Source organism: Elephas maximus, chromosome 16, assembly GCF_024166365.1.
Source record: "Elephas maximus indicus isolate mEleMax1 chromosome 16, mEleMax1 primary haplotype, whole genome shotgun sequence".
In the NCBI taxonomy this organism is placed as follows: Eukaryota; Metazoa; Chordata; class Mammalia; order Proboscidea; family Elephantidae; genus Elephas; species Elephas maximus.
In genome coordinates this window covers 54,187,244-54,209,431 of record NC_064834.1, presented here as the reverse complement: position 1 = coordinate 54,209,431, position 22,188 = coordinate 54,187,244, and the positions used below count along the sequence as shown (strand labels likewise).

Below are 22,188 nucleotides of genomic sequence, written 5' to 3'. Positions count from 1 at the left end.
CCCTTTCTTTGCATGCCCAGAGGGCTAGGTCAGGGGAGGACAGGGTCCTAGCCACCACCACCACCCCAGACTTGACACGTTGCAGGACCAGGGTGTGGTAGGGAAACCCCCAGGGGGCCAGGTCCTTCCTAAGAGTGTTTTTTGGTTCTCCCCCACCCTCAGATGGAAGGAGAAGATGGTGTCTGAGGAATGGGTGCAGTGACAATGAGAGGGTCTGAGTGGGTAGGTGTGAATAGGACCAGTAAGAAACAGAAGTGAGGTTTGAACGTGGGGTCTCGGGGCGCTGACTCAGCCAAGCCGCAGTTCAGAGTGTTCCCGGTTGCCCCCGCCCCTCCGCCCTCTTCCCCCGTCCCCAGGGTGCCCTTTGAAGCTGGGAGGGGGCTTTGATCTGGGGTCTACCCGCTCTGAGCAGCCCGGGCCAGATGCCCCCGGCTCGGCTCTCCCCAGGCCTCTGCACCCCGCCTCGGCGGCGCAGGAACTGTTTCCGGCAGTTGCTGGGGGCAGCTGGGCGCCCCCCTCCCGCCTTGCAGCTGTTCCCCAGCTGCCCGGTCCCACCCTAGAGACAGCTGGGAGCTAGTTGAGGGAGGGGCGGGGAGCGGGCCAGCTGCTCAGCTCGGGCTAGGACCCGGAGGGCGGCTACATGAAAGGGTTCGGGCCGGCGGGATTGGCTGCGGAGGAAACCCCCCAGCGGTCGATCCCTCCCCGCGGGCTCCGCACATCTGGGCCCCAGGAGCCGCCACCCCCGGCCAGCCCGGTGGGGGTGACGTGGGACCCAACACCCAGCCCTTCCCGGAAAGGGAAAGAGTGATGGCCTCTGGGGGAGGGGGCGGGTAGAGGGCCCCGCCTTGGGCTGGAGGGGGAGGGTGTGAGTGCCGTATGGGAGTCGGTTAATGGGTGTGAGGTACAGGGTGTGTGCTCTGTGGGTGCAGTGAGGGGTCTGGGTGTGCATACAGGTCAGGGTGGGAAAGGCATTCCCCATCAGGCCTTCTGGAGTCTGCCCTGTGTCCTGCGCCAGCTCCAGGCCTTTTTGGGCTTTCTCTGCCCCAACCCTTTTGGGAGGTGGGTGACAGCTGCTCCCTACAAAGCCAGGGACAGCTGGATGGCTGGGGACAGCTGGATGGGGTTAGTGTCTCCCTGCTTCCCCGGCTGCCTTTAGCACCCCCAGCCCACTCTAGTGGCAGCTGGCTGCTTCCCCTACAGCTGTGTGCCCAAGTGCTTAATTGTCTAGCATGGGCTTTCAAAGTTGGACCCACAGGGCTCAGGCCTATCCCACCCCCACCAGACTCTCTCCTCCACATCTGTCTGATCTATGAGCCTGAAGAAAGGACTCCTCCCATCAGCTAAAACAAAACTAGGCCAAGCAGGAAAGAAATTGGACAGCTTCCTATCTTGGCCACCAACTCTTGGCTCAGGAGATGTCCAGGGGCACCTGAAAGACTAAAGGAAGGGACAGTGAGACAGGAACAGATGTGAGTGTAGTTAAAGGTCAGTTAATTCATCAGCACCTGCTCCCAAGCATCCTTCCACCCTGGGCTGAAGGGGTACTGTTCTCCAGCCATCTGCCCTGTTAGCCCCAAACAGGTGCAGGGGAATGGAAAAGGACAGGCCAGCTGTTCTCATACTGCTCCTGTCTCCAGCTCACTGCCAAACTGGGGAGGGGGAAGCAATGAAGCAAGAGTCTACCCCACCCTGAGTCATCTTCTACTCCCACAGGAGTCGGTAGGGAAGCACTTAGCAGGTCCAAAACTGGTTTGGTCTAGCCCAGCCCAATCGACCAGGGGGTATGGCCTAAGCATGTCCTCCCATCTGATATTATTTTTCCGAGACGACGGGTGAGTAGGGGCCGGTAAGGCTTGGGCTTACCCATGGGCCTCTTGCCTTGCTCTAGCCTTCTTGGGATGAGAGATATTTAGGCACCCATTCTGCCCAGAGGAGAGGAAAGTAGGCCCCCCTCCTACTGTATGGAAGAAGGGCTCAGGCTGCTTTACAACACAGGCAGATCCAGGAAACAATTCAGAGAACCTTTTTACACTTAAGGCCCGCACTCAGAGAAGGGTCTTGGTGTGTCCCACCCGACCCCACTATGCGGAGGGATCAGTGTGACAAGCAGCAGGCAAGACCCTGGCCAACTGCTCACAACTTCTCAAAGCCCAGGATGTGCCAGAATCACCAGGGGGTTAAAAATGCAGATTCCTGGGTCTTTAAGAGATTCCTACTGAGAACAAGTAGGGCCTCAGGAATCAGCCCTTTTAATAAACTCCTGAAGCAATCTTGAGACTTCCAGAAACTATGGCAAAGAGGGTGGGGGTGGGGTGTCTTTCACCTTGCTACCCAATTCCTCATCCCTCCCAGGGCCAAAGCACTGAAGCAGGCTGGGAAGTTTTCTCTGCAGCCCAACTAGAGTTCACTTTCCCTGCCCTCCTTTCCTCCATGTTCAGAGGAAAGGGCCAGAGCCCCAGGTCACCAAAATAAGCATGGAGCCAAGTGACCCTCTCCCCATGGGGGGCCAAGGCTAAGTTCCTAGGCCAGGGCTGTTCTGCCTCTCAGCCCATGGCCCTGCACAGTACCTGGCACTGAGTATGTGCTCAATAAATATTTGTGGACTGAAAGAGGCAAATTTTGTAAGACTCACAAAAAGGTGTTTCTCCTTTGTCTGTCCTAGCTAAGAACACATTGGCAGAACCTCAAAGAGATGCCAAGGCCTCTGCAGCATGGGGCTGGGCCTGGGAGTCCTCAGCAAATATTTGTCAAATGCACCCAACGCCAAGAGTAGATGTAGTTCATGCCTGACACACTGACATGCACAGGCCTAGAACTGGCTAGACCCAGGAGGGCAGAATCAAGGCAACGAGGCTAAGGGCTTCTGTCCCTGGGGGACCCCTACCCACCCCAAGGCCTGAAGCCCTCAAATCTGGGGCCAGGGGTAAGAGGCAAAGCAGGGAGTGGGACTGCGCCACCATGTTTATTAGAAGGTTGGATTTCGGTGTGTGCTCTAGACAGATTACAGAATAAATACCTGCGCCTTGAGAACAGGAAGTCTACGATTCATACAAAGTGCTTGCTATAGGAAGTTGCTGCGTCAAAATCCAGGCAAGGACCCAACTTGGGGCAGCCCTTCCTCCCCCACTTCTGTCGACCTCAACAAGGGCTGTGCTATTGTTTTTTATTATTTTATTTCTCTTTATTATTATTAATATTATTATTATTTGCTTTTGCTGTGGTCACTATCACTGGCAAAGTTCCTTTTCCCCTTTCCTGGACATGGGGTTCCTGTCTTTAAAAGATTCCACTCTGAGGCTGAAGATACCAAAAGCTGCTTGAGACGTGGCCTTTGAACTCAGTTTGGGAGGATCGTGAGGAGAAGGAAGCAGGAGAAACCATTCTTGGTTTAAAAAAAAAAAAAAAAAAGGCTTCACAATCTACAGGTCATTCCTCACTCAATCAGTGATCAAACCGCCCAAAGAAAAACAAAGGGAGAAACAGGCCAGTGGGCACTGGTCTTTCCTCCCAGGGCAGGGTGAGGGGTTGAACTCCCCCCACTACAATGCATTAGGGGAAGCTGAGGCTCCTTCCAGCCAAAGGGGTTTGAAGGAGAACGAGTGGGAAAAAAAAGAGAGACAGAGAGAGAGCTCAGCGTCTTGAGGCAGACGCCTTCCCAACTCCAGGGCCACCTGCGGCCCCAGCCCAGGCCAGCTCCCACTGTCACCTCCGCGTCCAGAAGATTCATAATAATAATAATAAAAAAAAAAATCAAAAACAAAACCCCAAACAAAACAAAACCCGAAAGGAAAAGACTTGGAGGAATGGAGGGAAGAAGAGAGGAAGGGAGGAGGGTAGGTCTCTGGATGCATAATTCCCAAGCCACAGGGGGCTGGGGGGAAGATTCCAGATTCCCCAGTGCCCCGCCACCCGCGTGGCGTTAGCTCGTCACGTAGTGTTTGGTGGACGGCTGCCCATACACCCTGTAGAAATCCTGGTGGCCGGGCTGCTGGGAAGCGTCAAGCCAGTCTCTGACCGCCAGGCCGGGAATGGACTGGGGAACCGAGGGTGTAGGTGGAAGCGGGTGTGAATACTCCTGCGACGGCACTGTCCAGGGGAAGTGGCCAGAGCGAGGGTAGGGCTGGTGGCTGCCATGGTTGGCCACGGAAGAACAGTAACAGTTGTCCACAGAACAGACGAGAATCTTGCGGCCACCATACTGGGGGAGCATGGGCTGCTGGGCAGCAGAGCCATTGGGATACTGTGACGGGGGGAACACGGGACTTGAGTGTACTGGTTGGGCGCCACCTGGCAGGGCCACCAAGTGCTGTGTGGAGCTGCACGGCCCCAGGGGCTGCCCAGACTGGCCCTCGCCGCTGGCTGTGCTTGCCGCCCCATACTGGCCGCCCACAGGACCCGATGACGTCTCCAAGAAACTGGTCTCAGGGAAGGCCGTTGAGTGCTTGCGCTTTTCTGCCCCAGAGCTGCTCATGCCGCAAGGGTACAGGGGGACGCTCTGTAAGAAGGGCACCGGTGTACTGAATGGGCCTGTGGAGAGTTTGGAGCAACGGTTACCAAAGCTCTTACCCATAACCAATCCAGGCCTCCTCCACCCTGGGGACCTTTCACATCTGTAGACCAAGCGCATTACATCACGCATCATCTCAGCCAACGCTCACTACTCCAATAGCAAGGAGGTAGATACTATCATTATTCTCATTTTACAGCTGAAGAAACTGAGGCTCAGTTTGCCCAAGGTTCCACATTAAGAAGCGGCAAAGCCAGCAAACGAAGAAAGGTCTATCTAACTAAGCCACACTACCTCTCGGAAGAAAGGTTCCAACTCTGACCCCTTCCCAAAGGGCTCTCCCCTTTCTGTCAAGGCCCCACCCTCACCTTCTAGCATCTTCCGTAGCTGCTTCTCCTTCTTGGCCACCTCATTCAGGAAGAGCTTGGAGTTCAGGTGGCCGATCTTAGGGGGAGAAAGGCTGCTGCCTGTGCAGGTCTGGGTCCTGGGGGCAGTGGACGGGGCATCTGCCGTGAGGAGGTATCACCGTGAGCCCGCCCTACCTCCCCCCATGGGCCTGGCCCTCCCTGCCCCCCACCCCAGATGTTCCCCTGAGGGACAAGGGCCATCTGCTCACCTGTCCATTAGAATTTTCACAGACTTGGTATTCTAGGGGGAGAGAACAGCGTCAGTCAGTGGAAAAGGCAGCATAGTGGGGAGGGGAAAAAGGAAGCTGCCCTCATCTTCCCTCTCCCAAGCAGAGCTGACCCTCTGATTCTGACCAGAGTGTGTCGAGGGGCTCATCAATTTTAGAAGGTAAGAGAACAATTAACATTTACTGAGTGCTTCCAACGTGACAAACACTGTCGCAAGTGCTTTCCACACATCCCTCATTTCATCCACACAACTGCCCTAGGAGGTAGGTTCTGCAGGCCCTAAATCCTTTATCTGAAATCTCTGGGGCCAAATGTGTCTTGGAATTTGGAATTTTTTTGATTTTAGAAGGGAAATATGATGCTTGTACTATATATTACATATCACCCCCAGCAGGACCTGGGGGATAGCCCATAAAACAACACATTAACATTTCTGTAGCAAAATGCTTGAATATTTACATCAAGTGAGATAAATAAAGACAATAAATTGCCCAACACTCATTCAGGTCAGCTTTTGCTATTAAACGAGTAGCTAAAATTTTTTTCTTTTAGTCTTCTGCAATTTTTAAAATTTGGAATATGGATAAAGGATATAGTAGACCTGTATTATCAACTCCATCTTACAGGTGAGGGAACTAAGGCATAGAAAGCAGATATGACTTGCCCAAGGTCACAAAGCTAGAAAGAGGAGGGTAGGATTTGAATCAGTGAAGGCTGGCTCCAAAGCCAGGGCATGTCAGCACACTGGTGGGGAGGAAGCTGGCTGGAAGAACAGAAAACTGCATACTCCAACTTAGGAAAGGCAGCTTCCCTAGGTCCCAACAGCCCCGTCCCGGGGCCAGCCCACCTTCATGAAGCTGACATCCTCCGTCTTGTCGAAGAGCAGCTGCAGGGAGCCGAGTAGCTTCTTGGCTTCCTGCATGCGCTCGCCAAGGTGCAGCGCCTGCGCCGCGTTCTCGCTGCAGAACTTGGCCTGGGCCTTGTCCAGGACCTCCACCGTCTGCCGCAGGTCCTCATCCAGCAGCTGGTGCAGCTTCTCATACTGCAGCCGCACCTCCTCTTTCAGCTGGCTCACCTTCTCCTGTAGGCACAGGGGCGGGAGTGGGCGGGCAGGTGAGCACCAGGTACCTCTGGCTCCCACTGCTGCCATCTCACATTCTAGACAGTGGAATCTGGGACTCCAAGTCTCCAGGCTGCTCTGGGATCACCAAGGCAAGGACTGACCTGCCAGTTCCCCACTGGGTAGTAGCATAGGGCCCTGTGTCAGCCATCCCTGACACCAGTAGGGGTGACCCACATCAAATGACTGACTGAGGGATTCTGACACAGAGCCGACTACATGAGAGATCCCAAGTAAGGAAGTAACCCAAAGCCCTGCACCCCAACTATCCCACCCCATGCCACGGGCTTGGGCTGCGCTACCTCCACCAGGCGCTTGTCTGACTCGAGTTTGTACAGCTGGTCCTCAATGTCCTGCTCTCGCTCCTCCAGCCGGTCCTGCTGCTTCATCAGCATCTTCTGCAGGGATAGTTGGGTAAGGGACATCAGAGGGGAGCTGTGGCTCTGCCCCTTCCCAAGGGTGGGTGAGTACCACCCTCTCCTCTAGAGAACAGACTAGTCTTATGGGTCCTTTGACCCAGCTGGCCTAAAATCTCTGCCACGCACCCTCTATATGGCACTGTCCAATTCCAGGGGCCTGCCAACAACTGGCTGGCTAGTCTTTGACCTCAGCCACCAAAAGCCTGGATTAGCTTAAACCATGAGCTGAGGGCAGGGTCAGGTCAGCCTCTATTTCAAGCACATTCCCTGTACTGACATCTCCATTTTATAGAAAAGGAAACTGAGGCCCAAATAGGTTAAGTACTTGGTCCAAAGTCACACAGCTAGTAAGTGGCAGCTGGGATACATACCCAGGTGATCTGACAGCAGGGTCTGTGCTCATCTAAGCCATGCTTCCTCTCTCTGGGGAGCCCTATCTCAGAGATGAGCACCGAAAGATGCAGAAAGTCAAACAACTGCCAAGGTTACAAGTTCCTCTGGCTCCCAGTCCAAAGCCCTCACCTCACACTAGCCCTACACTGGGGGCATCAAACCAGCCCTGTCTCTTGTCTTGGACTGGGGCTTCAAAACAGTCCTGCCCAATTCAGTCACGGCCAATGAAGAGAAACCCAAATGGACTCAAATTTTTAAAATGTGGGTGAACCAGAACGATACCCGGAACAAGAAAAACTACAGGTCGAAGCCCTGCTAGAAACTTAATCTCCCTCTTAGGAAGCAAGTGCAGTGTGCACCTTGCATAGAAACCAAATCTCTTGACTGGCAGAGTTGAAAACAGAGGTGCCCTGCTCAAAGATGGTGGCCACTCATGTCACTCTCTACAGTCCTGGCAATAATTTAATCTCCCACATCAACCTCCTGAAAGGGTTCACTACTCCTCTTCTGAGTCTCCTATTCCAAGGGCTTTGACCTGTGATCTTTCCCGTTCCGGTTACTGGTCCGCTTTACCCAAATTAAAAAAAAAAAAAATTGCATCTGCTCCAATTTCACTTCGTAGGTCCATGACTGAACTGGTTTGAACCGGTTCGAGGGCCTGTTTTAGATACTGAGAGCTAGGCCTCTGAAGTCCTTGCCAGCTCCATAGCCCATTAGTCAGACCCAGGAAGAAAGGAGATCCTGGCTCTCCTAGGATCTGAGCCAGTCTCCTGGATTTTGGGATGCAGCTTCTCATACTGCAGCCACACCTCCTCCTTCAGCTGGGTTTTGCTTGAATATTCATACCAAGTGAGAGAAGGCATTGGACTAAGCTGCTCTTCTCAGCTCTAATCTGCTGTTCCCACAACCCCTCTCCCTCCAGCCCTGTCCAGCCAGCAGCTCCATGCACCCTGTAACCCTCCTCACCAAACACACCTCTTCAAACAGGGTTTCACCCTTGCTCAAGAACCCTCAATGACTCCCTCCTTTCAAGTACTTTAGCCTGGCAATGAAGGCTCTCTTACAACCTGACTCTCCAGCCAGGTGGACTGGTATCCTGCTCCCAACACTCTGTGCTCATTTTAACTCCTGGACTCCGCTCATGTTTTTCTGCAGTTCACAGTGCCTCCTCCCTCTCCTTGTCTATTTTTCAAGGCCCAACTTAAGCCCTCACTCCTCTAGGAAGCCTTCTATGACCCCTGCCCTAAGTTTGTGCAGTTCCCTCCTTGTCCGGACATATTCATATTCTGCCCTACCTCTGTATAGCCACTAGCCACATATGCCTCTTTAAACTTAATTATAATAAGATAAATTGAACATCAGTTCTTCAGTTGCATCAGCCACATTTCAAGTGCTCCACAGCCAAATGAGTTAGTGGTTACTGTATTGGATACTATATGCAGGAACCATTCCCGTCATCGCAGAAAGATCTATTGGACAGTCCTGCTTTGTAGTTTTCTGATTCTCTCCCCAACCATGGTCTATGTACTTGAAAACAGGGCTTCGCTGCTGGTTTTCTCCACCTCCCTTCCCAGCCAGGCCCCAGCACCCTACAGATGCAGAACACAGCTACTGAATAAACACATGGGTTTTGCAATGCAGCTTTCCCAGAGCCTGGCTTGCAGTAAATGTCTACTCAGAAAGGAGTGGTTCTCTTTTTTCCTTTGAGGGGCCTCAGAGTCACCCACAAGCTCAATCCGATCCCAGGACCTCTACTCCCAACCACACCCAGCTGGCTTCCCAAAGACAAGCTGTCACTAATCTCTTCCTCACTCCCTCCAACCCATTTTACATATGAAGAAACCAAGGCCAGCAAGACTGCAGCCAGCTCCTATTTTGTATTGGTGGCCACTTGGAAACAAAGACCTAGGACCCTGGGGACAGGAAAAGGTGGGAGGTAAGGCTCTCAGATTCTAAGCTGGTGAAGTCCAGGGCACCCTCTCCCAAACTTGGCCTTCCAATAGTCCAGGACAGGACCTCTAAGAACCAGACTCAGGAGGCCCTTGCCCTTCTAGCAGGCCCCCTACCTCCAGCGATGGGGGCACAGGGAGCAGGTACCAGCCAGAGGGTCAGAGCATGGAAATGGATACAACTTGGGTGGGGGGCTGGAATAGAGGTGGTTGTACCCAGAGTTGTGTGAAGAAGGAAGAAGGCACCCTACAGTATACATGCACATGACTACACACACACACACAGCCTGGGCTCTGGGGCCACCTCACCCACACTGGGGCACATAGCTGTGTATACATTTGCACCCAAGCTCCTGCACTGTGAGAACTGGCCTCCTGAAGGCCCAGACCATTGAGGGAGGCCTGCATAAAGGCAAGAAGGTCAGGAGCATCCCCTGCCCAGAACATCAGGCCTTTTTCCTCCCCTATAACACTGCACCCTCATATTCTCATTTGCTGCTACCCTGTCCCCACACTCTGGAGGACAAGGGCCCCCCGAAGCACCTCAGGCTCCAGGCTACTCCTGCCATCCCAGTGCCCAGAACACCTGAAAGTCCAGGCCCCCAGCTGCCCCTATCTGTACATGGTCTCCCTGCTCATCAGTGCCAGATGGAGGGGAGGGTACCCAGAGTGAGGCCAGGTGAGGGGTAGAAAAGAGGCAGCCCCAAGTTCCTAGAGGACAGGAATTGGGCTGTCCCACTGCCACCCTCCAGGCCAATCAGAGATCCCCTGCTGAGGCCCTGGGAGAATCCCAGGGAGCTCACGGTTGACCTCTCAGGTAGAACCAAGAACCTGTCCAGTCCTGGGAGGTAGGGCCCAGCCCCTTCCCTCTTCCTCTTCTACATTTTTCTTGGAGACTCCCCTGGTGGCACTTGTACCCTGGGGCTCTGATGTGCCTTCCCTTGCCTGGCAAAGCAGAGGCCTTTACTCCCTGGTGGTGGTGGGTGGGTTTCATTTCCCCTCCCCCACCCCTCCCCCAGCTCAGAGGCTATCGGGTGCCTGCCTTTGTTGCAGGGGTGGGAGGACAGGGCAGGAAGGGGAGGGTTGCCAGCCAGAAAGGGGGGTCAGCCAGCCAGCCTATCCTTGCAGGGCTTGCACTGGGGGCAAGTGATACAGTTCCTGCCACAAACAATGCCTGGGGAAAGAGGGTGGCCCACTGCTACATCAGGCACTGGGAAAGTGGGGGAAGGAAGGAAATATTCACCTCCTGCAGTCCCATCATTACCCCTACCCCACTGGAAGGTGAGGAACAGAGGAAGCAAGGCCTGGATCCCTCCCCATTACCAGCAGCTTCCTTTCCACTCTAACCCCCACCTTACCTCCCCAGAGAATTGCTGACAGCCAGGATGCCCCACTTCCCATCTGGGAAAAACCCACAGCTGAGGTGGAATCAGACTCCCCTACAAGGGTAGTGGGGGAAGCCCCTTACTACATCTCAAGGTCTAGATAGCACTTGAGGTCTGAGACCCAGAGACCAGGCTTTCAGCGCTGGGCTGAGCGGGCAACCCCAGATTCCTTCTGTAGCCCCTAGGCTAGGCAGGACCTGCTCACCCCGCCCCTTAGGACTTAAGGACTTTCAAGTTCTGTTCCTGGGCCTAAGAGGGCAAAAGCATCCACTCCATTCCCCTCCCTCCAGGGCCCCAGGGTATCCTGCTCCTCAGACCCATTGCCCCTCCTTCAAGCTCAGCCTCAAGCTGCTCTCTCTGGCCCTCCTCCCAGCCTGGACAGGAGGTAGTTGTAGAGCCCTACACTCCTGCCACACATCCTCTGGAGCCTGACTGGCCAGGCCCAGCTGGCGTTTTTGATGCCAGGCTGGACTGGCAGACGGGTGAGGCTGTGAGGACTCTGGGCTGTATAAAAGTTAATAAATAATAATAATAAAGCCCTTAAGTGAACCCTGAAAAGAAGCAAAGTCAGCAGGGAACAGGGCCCCTGGGGCTGGGGCAGAGAGGCAGCTTCTAGGTTTTCAGACAAGGCCAGGGCTGGCTCCAGGAACCCTGTAGTGGGGCGGGGGGGGGGAGGGACAAGAAGGCGGGGCTGGTTGCCAGAGCACCTCTTCCTGCTCAGGTGCCTGTCCAGGTGACTCTCATGCCATTCCAGCCCTGGCTGCACCCCCTGCATTCAGAACTGCCCCATGCTAACCTCTTCCCCCACCTAAGCCCTTATTTCAGGAGTAGGTTTGCCTTCTCTCCTTGGGGTCCACAGCACACTGACCTCTCAGAAAGGCTGCCTGCCCTAGACCCCTCTTCCCATGCTTCGGCCCCTGCCTTGGGCTAGGGAAACCATAGACTGAGAGAGAGAGGGGCTATAGGGTGGGAGCAAAGGCAAGAAGAGGCAGCACCTCAGAGGCAAGCCTAGGCGGACCCAGAAGGGGTTTCTCAGCTGCAGAGCTAAATTAGCTTTTGCCATGCAGAGAGCAGCGCTCTGGGGCAGCAGAACAAAGAGGCGAGAGAGAAAGACCCCCTTTGTCTGGGTTTGAATGCCAGGCCAGCAGGGAAGGAAGGCTTTCCCAGGGCCAGGGATGAGCTTGGCCAGGGCGCCTGCTCAGCCCAGGGCAGGGGCCCAAGCCGGCTTCACCCTCTTCCTATGCCCACCCAGACTACCCCCAGCACAAGATCACAGGACCCCTCCCAGCTCCTACCTTCAATACCCTCCCCAGGCAACAAGCTCACCCTAAGGTAAATCTCATCTTCCTCTCCCCTCCCCAGCATCCCCCACCAGGTGAGAAGGTTGCATGCTGCTGGCACAGACTCACAACCACCAACCAACCATTGCTGAGAGTAGAGACTCACACAGTATTACCGTCATGCTGACAACTGTCATGTCATGCATGCACACTCAACTTTAATGTGAAGGGACCCAGTAAGCATTGCATGCAGACACCCTCTTCTGACACATGCATGCACACATATGCGCACACACACACACCTGCAGAGAGACATGTATGCACAGCCTCCCAGAGCTGCAGGAGGAAGAATAATCAATAGGGCATGCATGACAGATGCCCTGGCTGTGTCAGCAGGATCCTAGGGTAGAGGTGGGGGGCTGGGCCTCTGCCTGAGGCTACTCTTGGGGCCCAGGGAGGAAGGCCAAGTGAGAGCCACCTTCTACATAGACTCAGGATTGTTAAGGAAAGGGCGGCTACATGACCTTCCATCTTACACATACACACACATGGCCTTCTCACCTCAGCTCCCAACCCCACCTAAGACCTCAGGAGTATGGTCTGCTGGGAGAGGGGCAAGAAGTGGGCCCTGTACTGCCTGAACCAGGCTCCTCCCACCTATACAGCCTACCCAGAGACAGACAGCTGGGGACAGAGACCCAACATTCCCTCCAGGCTCCCAGTGCAACCTCTCCAGCCAGGACCAGTATAAACTGGGCACCCTTACCCCATGCAGCTGCAAACTCCAAACTGGCCCCAGCAGTGGGTCACCCTCCCCAGGGAGCACCTCTTCTCATGTCTGAATCTCTGAGAATGCAAGGAACAGGGTCCGGGCAACATTTCCAGAGAGATCTTGATCTGGGGCCTGAGAGATGACACAGACATGCAACTATGACTGCACAAGCTCAAACAGATACACTTAAAGACACACACCCTGCACAGCCCCTCATACAGATAACTATGCCTTTTTTCAAGTCATCTTTCCATGTCGAAGAAGGTCATGAGATAAAGGGTGCTCCCGGCTCCTACCTGGGGGCTGGGAGGAGGTTTGACTATCCAAGGACTGACAAGCCTGAGCCCACCTGGATGTCCGAGCCTTGGGTCCTTAGCTTCCCACAGCCCCAAGGGAGAACACATTTACAGGTCAAGATTGGTCTCTGGGGCCCATCCAGTGGGCATCAGGGGCTCAACCTCCTGCTCACTCCCTCTCAGGGCAACACTGGCTTCCCAAGGGCAGAATGGGGCAGCACTGATCTAAGCTGCCGGTCCCTATGCAGAGGCATTGTGTGTGTGAGCATGAGAATGGGGCGGGGTGGGGGGGGTGTTAATCAGAGTTTCCTATTTCTAGCAAATAGGGCATTTCAGCAGCTTCCCCACCCCTAGAAGGCAGAAGAGGAAGAACAAGAAACAGAGGTATCCTAAGGCAGCCAGCTCTCCCGGCTTCTCTCCTATACCCTGGAGAATTCTGTTGCCCTCACCCACACACCAGCAGAGGCCCTTTAATACAGACTTGCTCCTACAAGGGAAAAGGGACCAAGGAAAAGGCCCCTCCCCCAGTCTGGCCTGGAGATGGTGGAGAAAGGAGAGGTTCATCCATTCAGGTTCCCCATTGCCCAATCCTGGCCCCCCAGGAAGGGTGGGGCCTCTCTTCTTCCACATTGAATAAGTCAAATTCACACTTGAGTGACACTGAGCTATTGAAGGGTTTCCAACCCCAGTGCCCTGGGGCACCAGAAAGAATTCCAAGGGCCTGAAGTGGGGGAGCCTGGAGAAGGATAACATTCAGGCTGAGGCTGCCCTGCACAGATGCTGAATACACAGAATTGCACATCTGGCCGTGACACAACCCACTCCTCCTGAGCCTGCCCACACCAGGCACAGGAACACACACGCTGAGCTGCTAACAAAGTTCAGCTCCTGCCTCCATCTGGTTCCTTCCAAGAACCAGAGAATCCAAGGGCCTGCTGGTGGGAACTCCAGAGTATACTCTGTACCAACTTGCCCCCCACCACTCCCACACCCCAACTATACAGACTGGAGACAGGTGCATTTGCAGGTAAAACAGCCAGCCCCAAAGACACAAACAGGAACCCACCCAGATAGCCTCCTACTACCAAATCAGGTGCAATTATGTCTCCCTGCACCTCACTTAAAGACACACCCCACCATTCAGACACAGCTAAAACCACAACCGTGGGGTTGGTGCGGGTACACATCGACGCACCACCCCAGGCTGTTGCTCCCTCCTGTCCCTTTCAGCCGCATCCCCTTCTTTCCCCTCCCCTCCTTTTCCGCTGCCAATCCCAGGACAGAGCACTGGACTGCCCGCCTTTCTCCTGTCTCTGCTTTTTTCCCAGCCTCCTCCCCCAGCCCTTCCATCTTTATTAATAGCAGCAGCTTCCCAATCCTGGGGAAAGTCAGTGCTCTGCCTGCCCTGAGTGGGGGGTGGAGGGCAAGCAGGGGCTCATCCACTTCCCCTGGGCCTCTGCCTTTCCCAACCCCAGTTTGGGGGGGGAGTGGCTCTTCTCTCCACACCCCCCCGCCCCGCCACTTCCTTTAAGAAACCAGAGGCCTGCCCTGGCACAAAAACCCAGAGCTAACCCATCCAATTGAAAACTAATTATACAGCAAATTTTATTTGTTATCCCCGCCCTCAGCCTGTGGCGGCCCTCCTGCCTTTTGTTGGTTGTATGTATATGTTTTTTAATTGCTAAACGGTGACTCATTCTGACTGGTTCCCCTCCACAGGAAACAGCCCCCATCTACAACCGGCCTGTGCTCAAAGCTTCCTCAAACCCAACCTCCCCACTGGCCTCTAGCCTCCAGGGTCCCTCATCCATAAACACTCTCAGTCTTCCCAAAGGCCAACCATGTCACCATGATATCACACCCAGGTCCCAAGCGGGGGCTTCTGAGATGGCTCAGACAGTGCCAGGCCAACCCCTTCCTTCTGGTATGACTCAATCCTGAAGGCCAGGAGACCAGGGAGGGAACTAGGAAGCACCCCCCGCCCCCACTGAAAAGGACGGAAGTATTGCCTCAGTCCACCTCCAAAGCCAGGCCCCAGGCCTGAGGGGGAAGGAGGTTTTGACATTGGCTGCTGCTGCAGGGTGTATATGGTGGGAGGGGATGCGGTTCCGTAATCACCCAGTCTGCAGCCCAGGGGAGCCAGCTGCCTGAAACCAGATTTCAAGGCGGCTCAACCTTAAACCCACAGGATTCTTTTTCCGTCTTCCACTTCCCCTCCCTAAGTGTGGGAGGGCTTCGATCAAGGGCTGGGTTGGGCTGGGAGAGAAGGGCTCAGGGTGATGGAAGACACATACTTGAAGGTTTGTTCATGCAGACGTGTGCAACACACAGGCATAGAAAGGGCAGGGTTTCTTACCCAGAGAGTGGACTATCGGGAATAAACCAAATGGCTGAGATGCTGTCCAGGACTGCGCTGGCTGGCCAGGCCTTATCCGAATAGATACCCTAAGTTCTACCTTTCCTCTGGAAGCCCGCTGCCTACCCACCGCTCCCCCGCCCCCCAATGTGTTTCCAATAGAGCTTGAAACTAACATGGCTGCTTTTGTTTACTTCCTCATTGGTATGCCAGCATCATGGATCATGTCAGCCACAGCAGCGGCACCAGGATACTCATTACATAAACAGCAGCTGGAGAAGCAGGACCAGGGTCACTGCCTTGGTGACTTCCTGTAGGGCCTACAGAAACAACGCTGGGGGAGGTAGCTGTGTGCAAAATAGAAAAGCAACGTCCAAACTCTACCCCTGACAGCCCCAGGCCCCAATTCTATAAATGCCTCACAAGATGGACCTATGAGTACAAGTGTGGCAATGTGTCAAGTAGTGCTGGGGGGCCCTTCTTCCCAGGACTTGCTCCCAAACTTTCAAAGTAGGTAAGCTTGGAAGGAGCCCTCTGGTCTGATGTCACAGCAGCCTGTCCTGATGGACACAGGTCCCCCGGCAAGAGAGAGAGAGTGTGCGTGTGCGCGCGCGTACGTGCGCGCGCGTGCGGTGTGTGCGCGCAGGGTACTTGCCCGGATCTCATTTCTCCGAATCTCCACGTCGCACACCGAGTGTCCCTGATGCGCGCCGCTGTAATAGCAGCAGTACTGGCACAAGGCCACCTGCTCGGCCTCGCAGTGGTAGAGGCGGTAGGCGTTGTGCTGCGGGCAACTCCAGGCCCGCACGTCGTCCGCCTCCACCAGGAGGTGCCCGCGGGCGGTGGAGGGCTGCTGCAGGTGCGTCTGCACGTGGGACTGGCAGCAGGGCGCCTCGCAGCGCAGGCAGACCTTCTGCGCTGGCAGCGGGGGGCCGCGGCGGCAGAACACGCAGTGCAGCGCCGCTGGCGGCTTCTCCACGTGCAGCGCGTTGAACTTCTCCACGATGTTGGTGAGCTTCAGGTTCTTCTCCAGGCCCGGCTTCTGGTTATAGGCCTGGTTGCACTCCGGGCAGCGCACCAGGCCGCTGTCCTTGGCCCACGCCTCGCCAATGCAGCCCCGGCAGAAGTTGTGTTTGCACGGCAGCTGCACGGGCTCCACGAAGACGTGCAGGCAGATGGGGCAGATGAGCTCCTCCTCGAAGCAGTTCTTCCAATTCTCCGCCATGGTGACTGCGGGCAGGGGGCCCGAGCAGGCCTCCCCAACTCCCCAACCCTGGGGGTCCGTCCGGTGCAGTTGTAGGTCCACGGAGCCCCGAGCTCCGGCCCCAGCCGGCCCCGACAGTCGCTCAGTCACCAGCGCCTTCCGTGCATCCGCCTCCCAGAGGAGGGAGCCTCGGTCCTCACGCCGCGAGCGCAGCCTGCTGCGTCTTTTCGTCCTCCCGAGCGCCTAGCGGGAGGCGGCGGGCTGCGCCAGGGCCGGAGCACCAGCCCTGGTGGGGAGCGCCGGAGTCCAAATTCCATATAAGAGGCCGCCTCCCCGTCGGCGCGGCTATGGCAGCGGCGGCCCGCGGCCTGTACTTGGGCTCGCGGCTGACATTGGGGCGCGCCCCACGGTGGACAGAACCCCGGAGCCGCACACTTCCTCTTAGCGACGGCGGCGGCGGCGATGGTGGCTCCCTCCCGGCTCGCCGGAGCCGCGCCTCCCTCTCCTTCTCCGGGGTCGGAGAGGCCGGGCAAGCGAGGGCGGCCGCTTCGAGAGTGGCTAGATCAGGACTCGGCGGGCGAGGCGAGCTGGCGGCCCCCGGACCGTGGCGCGGATGCCCCCCAGCTGGCCGGCCGGCCGCGGGTGTGGGGCGCAGGCCGTCCGACTCCGGGGCGCTGCGTGCGCGCAGGGGCAGTCATTCAGATGAAATTCCAGTCCCCGGCCAAAGACACCAGCCCGCCTCTGCCTTCCTCCTCCCTTCACAAATAGAAACGGAAGGGGGAGGGAGAGAAGTGGAAAAAAAAACCGAAAGGGAGGGAGGGAGCAACCCCGGCGGTGCTCGGGACTGACCCCCTCGTCGCCACTTCTGCGCTCCCCCGAGGCCCGGCGCCGCGCGCCCCCGCTGCGTACAGACCCAGCTCCCCGTCCCCGCGCTGGGCGGGCGCCTCGGCTCTGCGAGGAAAACAAGGATTGATCAAACTAGAAAGGAATTTTTCTCAACTGCTAATGAACAGGAGGCTCTGCCCCGGCCCTCCCCTCCCCCGCCTGCCCTCCCCCTCTGCCGCCCGGCCCCCTCCCCCCCCCACTTTCTTTTCTTCTCGGCCTCTGCTCCGGCCTTGGAGGCTCGGGCTGCGGGCCCGGCCAGCCCGCGGCGGCAGGGCCGGGCCGGCGGGGCCGGGCTGCCTCCCTCAGCGCCCAGCCATCTTGGGCTCCAGGCGGTGCCGGCCGGGGTCCGGGTGCGCTCGCTCGAGGGTCCAGCAGCGTTTTTGTTTTGCTTTTTTTTTTTGGTGGTTTTTTTTTTTTTTTTTTTAGGGGAGGGCTGGCGGCCTCCGGCAAATTAGGAGCGAGAGAAGGGAGAAAAAGCCAAGTCCTGATTTCTCTCCACCTCTGCTCCACCCACCCCGGTCCTTTCCAAAAAATTTTAAAAAAAGATTAGAATTGAAAGAAGTCGGCAGAAAGGCGAGCACCCGCAGCCCCGGACTGCTGCCTGGGCGACGCGTCCGGGGCGGGCCTGCGCCCGTCACTCCGTCGGTGGGTCCGTTTATCCGCCCGCTGCTTCGCAGCTGAGGGGAGGGCACTCCGGGCAGGGTCTCCGCAGCGGCTGTCGCCTCAGAGCTTTATCCTCAGATCAAAAAAAAAAAAAAAAGAGGAAGAAAAAACCCAACCTCAACACTCTCATCACAGCCACCTTCAGCCATCTTGCGCATATTATTTCAGGAATAATCTGTTTAATAAAAATAGCTGCGTCTCTAGCCCCCTCCCCCTCATCCCGGACTCCCCGCCCCCTCTAATAATAATCTCGATAATAAAAATGATCAGCGGGCCAGGAACTCTGCGGCCGCCTTGCCCCCCTCGGCTCGCTCGGGCTCCTGCTCTCCTCCCTCTGGGTAGGGGGCGCGGGGGTTCGCCGCCGGGGCTCGGCGTGGGGGTGCGTCCCGCTGCCCTCCGGGCGGCCCCCGCCGCCTCCGCGGGAGGGAAGAGCGCCCTCGCCTCCGCCGCGCTGCTGCGAAGAGGCCGGGCGGGGAAGGGATCCGACCCGCGAGACCGGCTGGAGGGTCGCACGAGGGTCCCCCCACGGCCCGGCCAGAGTCTGCAGCCGCGGGGGATACAATGGGCCTGGAGCAGAGTGCGACCTGCAGGGTGGGGACGCGCGCGGGCTGGCAGGAGGCTGCGGGGAGCCGAGCCTCCACTGGGGTGGATGGGGGGGCGTCCCTACATCAAGGCCGGTCCCGCTACCCGGGAAGGGGGCGGGGGAAAGGGGAGGAGGAGGCGGGGAGAAAACGGCAGCTCTGCGGCGGCGCCTTTAATCAGCGCCAGCGGGTTTAGCCCACCCGGCCTGGCGATATAACCGGGCGGGGGCAAGGAGGGGGAAGGGGCGGGGCGTCCCGTCCGGAAGTGCTGCCACCTCTGTTGATGCACCTGGCTCCTCCCCTTTTCCCTGTCGGGAGTTGGGGTTGTTCCGGAGGCGGCTCCTGCTATTAGTCCCCGAGATAAGGCTCCGCCTTTTTGGGCGGGGCAAACCCGTGAGCGCCACGTGACCCGCACTAACTTCGGTACCTTAAATACGGAGGGGGAGGGGTGCCCGCGCCTCTTAAAAGGGCGATGATCCCTGCTGTGTAGTGGGACCACGGGTCTCTAGGACTCTTTACCCTTAGCTCTTTTTACTAGAGAGGGAAGGGAGGGTTTGTCAGTCTGCTCATCTGTCTAATGGAACTGAATAAAAAATTCTGTAGATTTACAGTGAGACAATTTCCTGATCCCCCACATCCCTGATGTTTAATATTACCGTGCAAGATAGTAATTATTATCCCTCTTCTATTGATGAGGATGCCTTGAAAGAAGTACAATCAGAATGCTCCTTAGAAGCAAGGATGGCAAGACTGGATCTGACATACTTTGGACATGTTATCAGGAGAGATCAGTCCCTGGAGGCAGCCCTCGTGCTCGGTAAAGTACAGGGTCAGCGAAAAAGAGGCAGACCCTCAATGAGATGAATTGACACAGTGGCTGCAACAATGGGCTCGAACATAATGATTTGTGAGCATGGCGCAGGACCAGGCAGTGTTTTGTTCTGTAGTACATAGGGTTGCCATGAGTGGGAACGGACTGGATGGCACCTAACAACAACACTGATGAGGAAATGGAGGATTAAAGAACAGAAGTAATCTGAGGTCAGTCAGTCAACAAATATTTAACAAAAGCCTTTATGTGCTGGGCATTTTGCTAGGCCCTGGGGATTAAGCTGACGACATGTGCAAAAAATTAAAAAAACAGAAAAGTAGGATGATTTCTGTGGTGGAGAGTAAGGGGGTCAGACAGGGGCTCTTAAAAAAATGACATCTGAGCTGAGACCTGAATGTTTAGGAGGAGGCAGGCAAGTGGCAACCCAGAAGAGTGTTTCAGTCAGAAGGAAAAACAAATGCAATAGATTAGAAGTGTTCCAGGGCAGAAAGGCCATGTGAAGAGGTAGAGAGACAGGTAGGGGCCAGAACAGCCACGGGTAGACCATAGTAAAGAGTTTGGACTGTAAGCTGATTGTGAGATTTGGCTGTCAGATTTGGTCTATATTTTGGATATAGAATCAACGGTATTTACTGATGGATTAGATCTATGTAATGGAGATGAGTCAACGTAATAATAGTAGTGGCATAGAAATGAGATCAAGAAGGATGTAGAATATCCTTCTGAACCTTAAAAAATTCTTATATGTTATCTGGTCCCCCAAAAGGTTTTTAAACGATTCCTAGGATTTTGGCCTCAGCAAGTAGAAGGATGGTGGTGCCATTTACTGAGAAGAACTGTCTAAGATAAAAAAAAAAAAACTTTTTTTTTTTTGTCTAAGATACCCTAGTGAAAATGTTGAGGAGGCAATTGTATATACAAGACTAGTGCTCAGGAGGTAGTTTTGTATTGAAGATGTGGATTTGGGAGTCATCAGCAATTACATTTTAAGTGGTAAAGTTGATTCAAATCCAATTCAGTCTGGCCCCTGAATGCCTGATCCTTCCATCATACCCCAGGCCCTCTCCTTCTTTTCCTGGACTACCCTTCCCCCTGACATCCCCGTGGCTCACTTCTTCCTCTCACTGGGCTTCTTTGTTAAATGTTACCTATGCAGTGAGGCCTTCCCTGATCCCTTTAAGAATGAACCCCCCCCCCACTGGCCCTCCCTGTCACCCCACCCCTGCTTTATTTTTTTCTCCATAGCATGTATGTCCATGTACTATGTAGTCTCCTTAAAAAAAAAAAAAAAAACTCCCATCACTGAAATGTAAGATCCATAAAAGAAGTTTTCTTAAATGCTATATAGCCCCAATGCCTAGATTGAGACCTAGCACATAGTAGGTGCTTATCTTAGTTTCCATCACAAAAATACCACAGGTGGGTGGCTTTAAAGAACAGGAATTTATTATCTCAGTTTTGGGGGCTGAAGTCCAAATCAGGGCATCAGCTCCAGGGGAGGATCTTTCCTTGTCAGTAGCCCCAGGTGTTGCTTGGTTTGTAGAAGAGTAGTCACATGATATCTGCTCTCTGTGTGGGCGTGTATCTCTCCATGTCTGTTTTCCCTGTTATAAAACACCACTCAGAAAGGATTAGGTTTAGGACCCACCCTACTCAGGTATGATATCATTAACATAATAAAAGAGAAACTCTTATTTCCGAAAGGTACATATACACAGATACAGGGGTTAGGACTTCAGTGTAACAGTGCTCAATAAATATATGTTGAATTAATGAATGCATCTCCATCTCTGTATCCCTATATGTTCTACCTTAATATTCTATCCCTGGGTGGCACAGTTAAGCACTTGACTACTAGCCAAAAGGTAGGTGGTTCAAACCCACTTAGATGTGCCTGGGAAGACAGGCCTGGCGGTCTGCTTCTGAAAGGTCACAGCTTTGAAAACCCTATAAAGCAGTTCTTACTCTGCATGCATGGGGTCGTCATCAATCAGGATCAACTCAAAGGCAATGGACAACAGCAATAATATTCTATCACTTCTACCCTAATCCAGGCCTGACAGTCTCCTTGCTGTGAGTTGTACTCTCTTCCAAACATTCTCCATCCAGAAAGGCAGGGGAATGGTCCTAAAATGACAGCTTGACACCTTAAACCATATACTCCAGGCAATTGGAAGTCTACAGTTCCCAAAAAGAATCTCAGGGTTTTTGCCATTGTTATTGCTGGAAACCTTTTGAAAGTAAAGCCCCTTCTTCCTTTGCCCAGCTCATCCTTAAATTCCTTCAGGTTTTGGTTTGGACCTCACTTCTTTCAGGAAGCCTTTTGTAATCTTTCCAGATTGGGTTGGACGACTTTTCTGTGTATGTACCCTAGCATAGCTTTTAATAAAGATTAATGCTAATTGGGAACCCTGATGGTGCAGTGGTTAAGAGCTCGACTGCTAACCAGAACAACAGCAGTTTGAATCCACCAGGTGCTCCTTGGAAACCCTATGGGGCAGTTCTACTCTGTCCTATAGGGTCTCTGTGAGACAGCAACAGGTTTGATTTTGGTTTTTAACACAGCTGAGCAATTACTATGTGCCAGGCATACATATCATGTGTACTATCTCATGTAACCCTCACGGAAACTTTATAAAGGCAAGTATCTACTTACACATGAAGAAACTGAGGCACAGGAGGTTAGTTACTTGGTCTAAAGTCACACTGATACTAAGTAGTAGGGCTAGGGTAAAACAGAAAGCCTTCCTCTTTTATGGCCTTTCCTTATAATTGTCTGTTTCCTTGTCCAGTTTCCCCCACGGGACTATAGCTCCTTAAGGCCCAGCCTGTGCCTAGGCCGCCAGCACATAGCAGAGGACCGGGCACACGTTTGTTGAAAGAAAAGTGAATTAACAGATTTTCTAGTTCT

General features: G+C 54.6%; 1 protein-coding gene across 1 annotated transcript; it reads right to left on the bottom strand.

The window, feature by feature from the left end:
• Nucleotides 1-3,390: 3,390 nt before the first annotated feature.
• TRIM8 (tripartite motif containing 8) lies at nt 3,391-16,337 on the bottom strand. The gene is made up of 6 exons (XM_049855482.1): nt 15,768-16,337; nt 6,565-6,660; nt 5,990-6,223; nt 5,124-5,155; nt 4,876-4,991; nt 3,391-4,527 (listed from the first exon to the last, which is right to left on the bottom strand). The coding sequence occupies exons 1-6, from the start codon at nt 16,335-16,337 to the stop codon at nt 3,920-3,922; spliced, it is 1,656 nt and encodes a 551-aa protein (XP_049711439.1). The 3' UTR covers nt 3,391-3,919.
• Between the last annotated feature and the right edge of the window lie 5,851 nt (nt 16,338-22,188).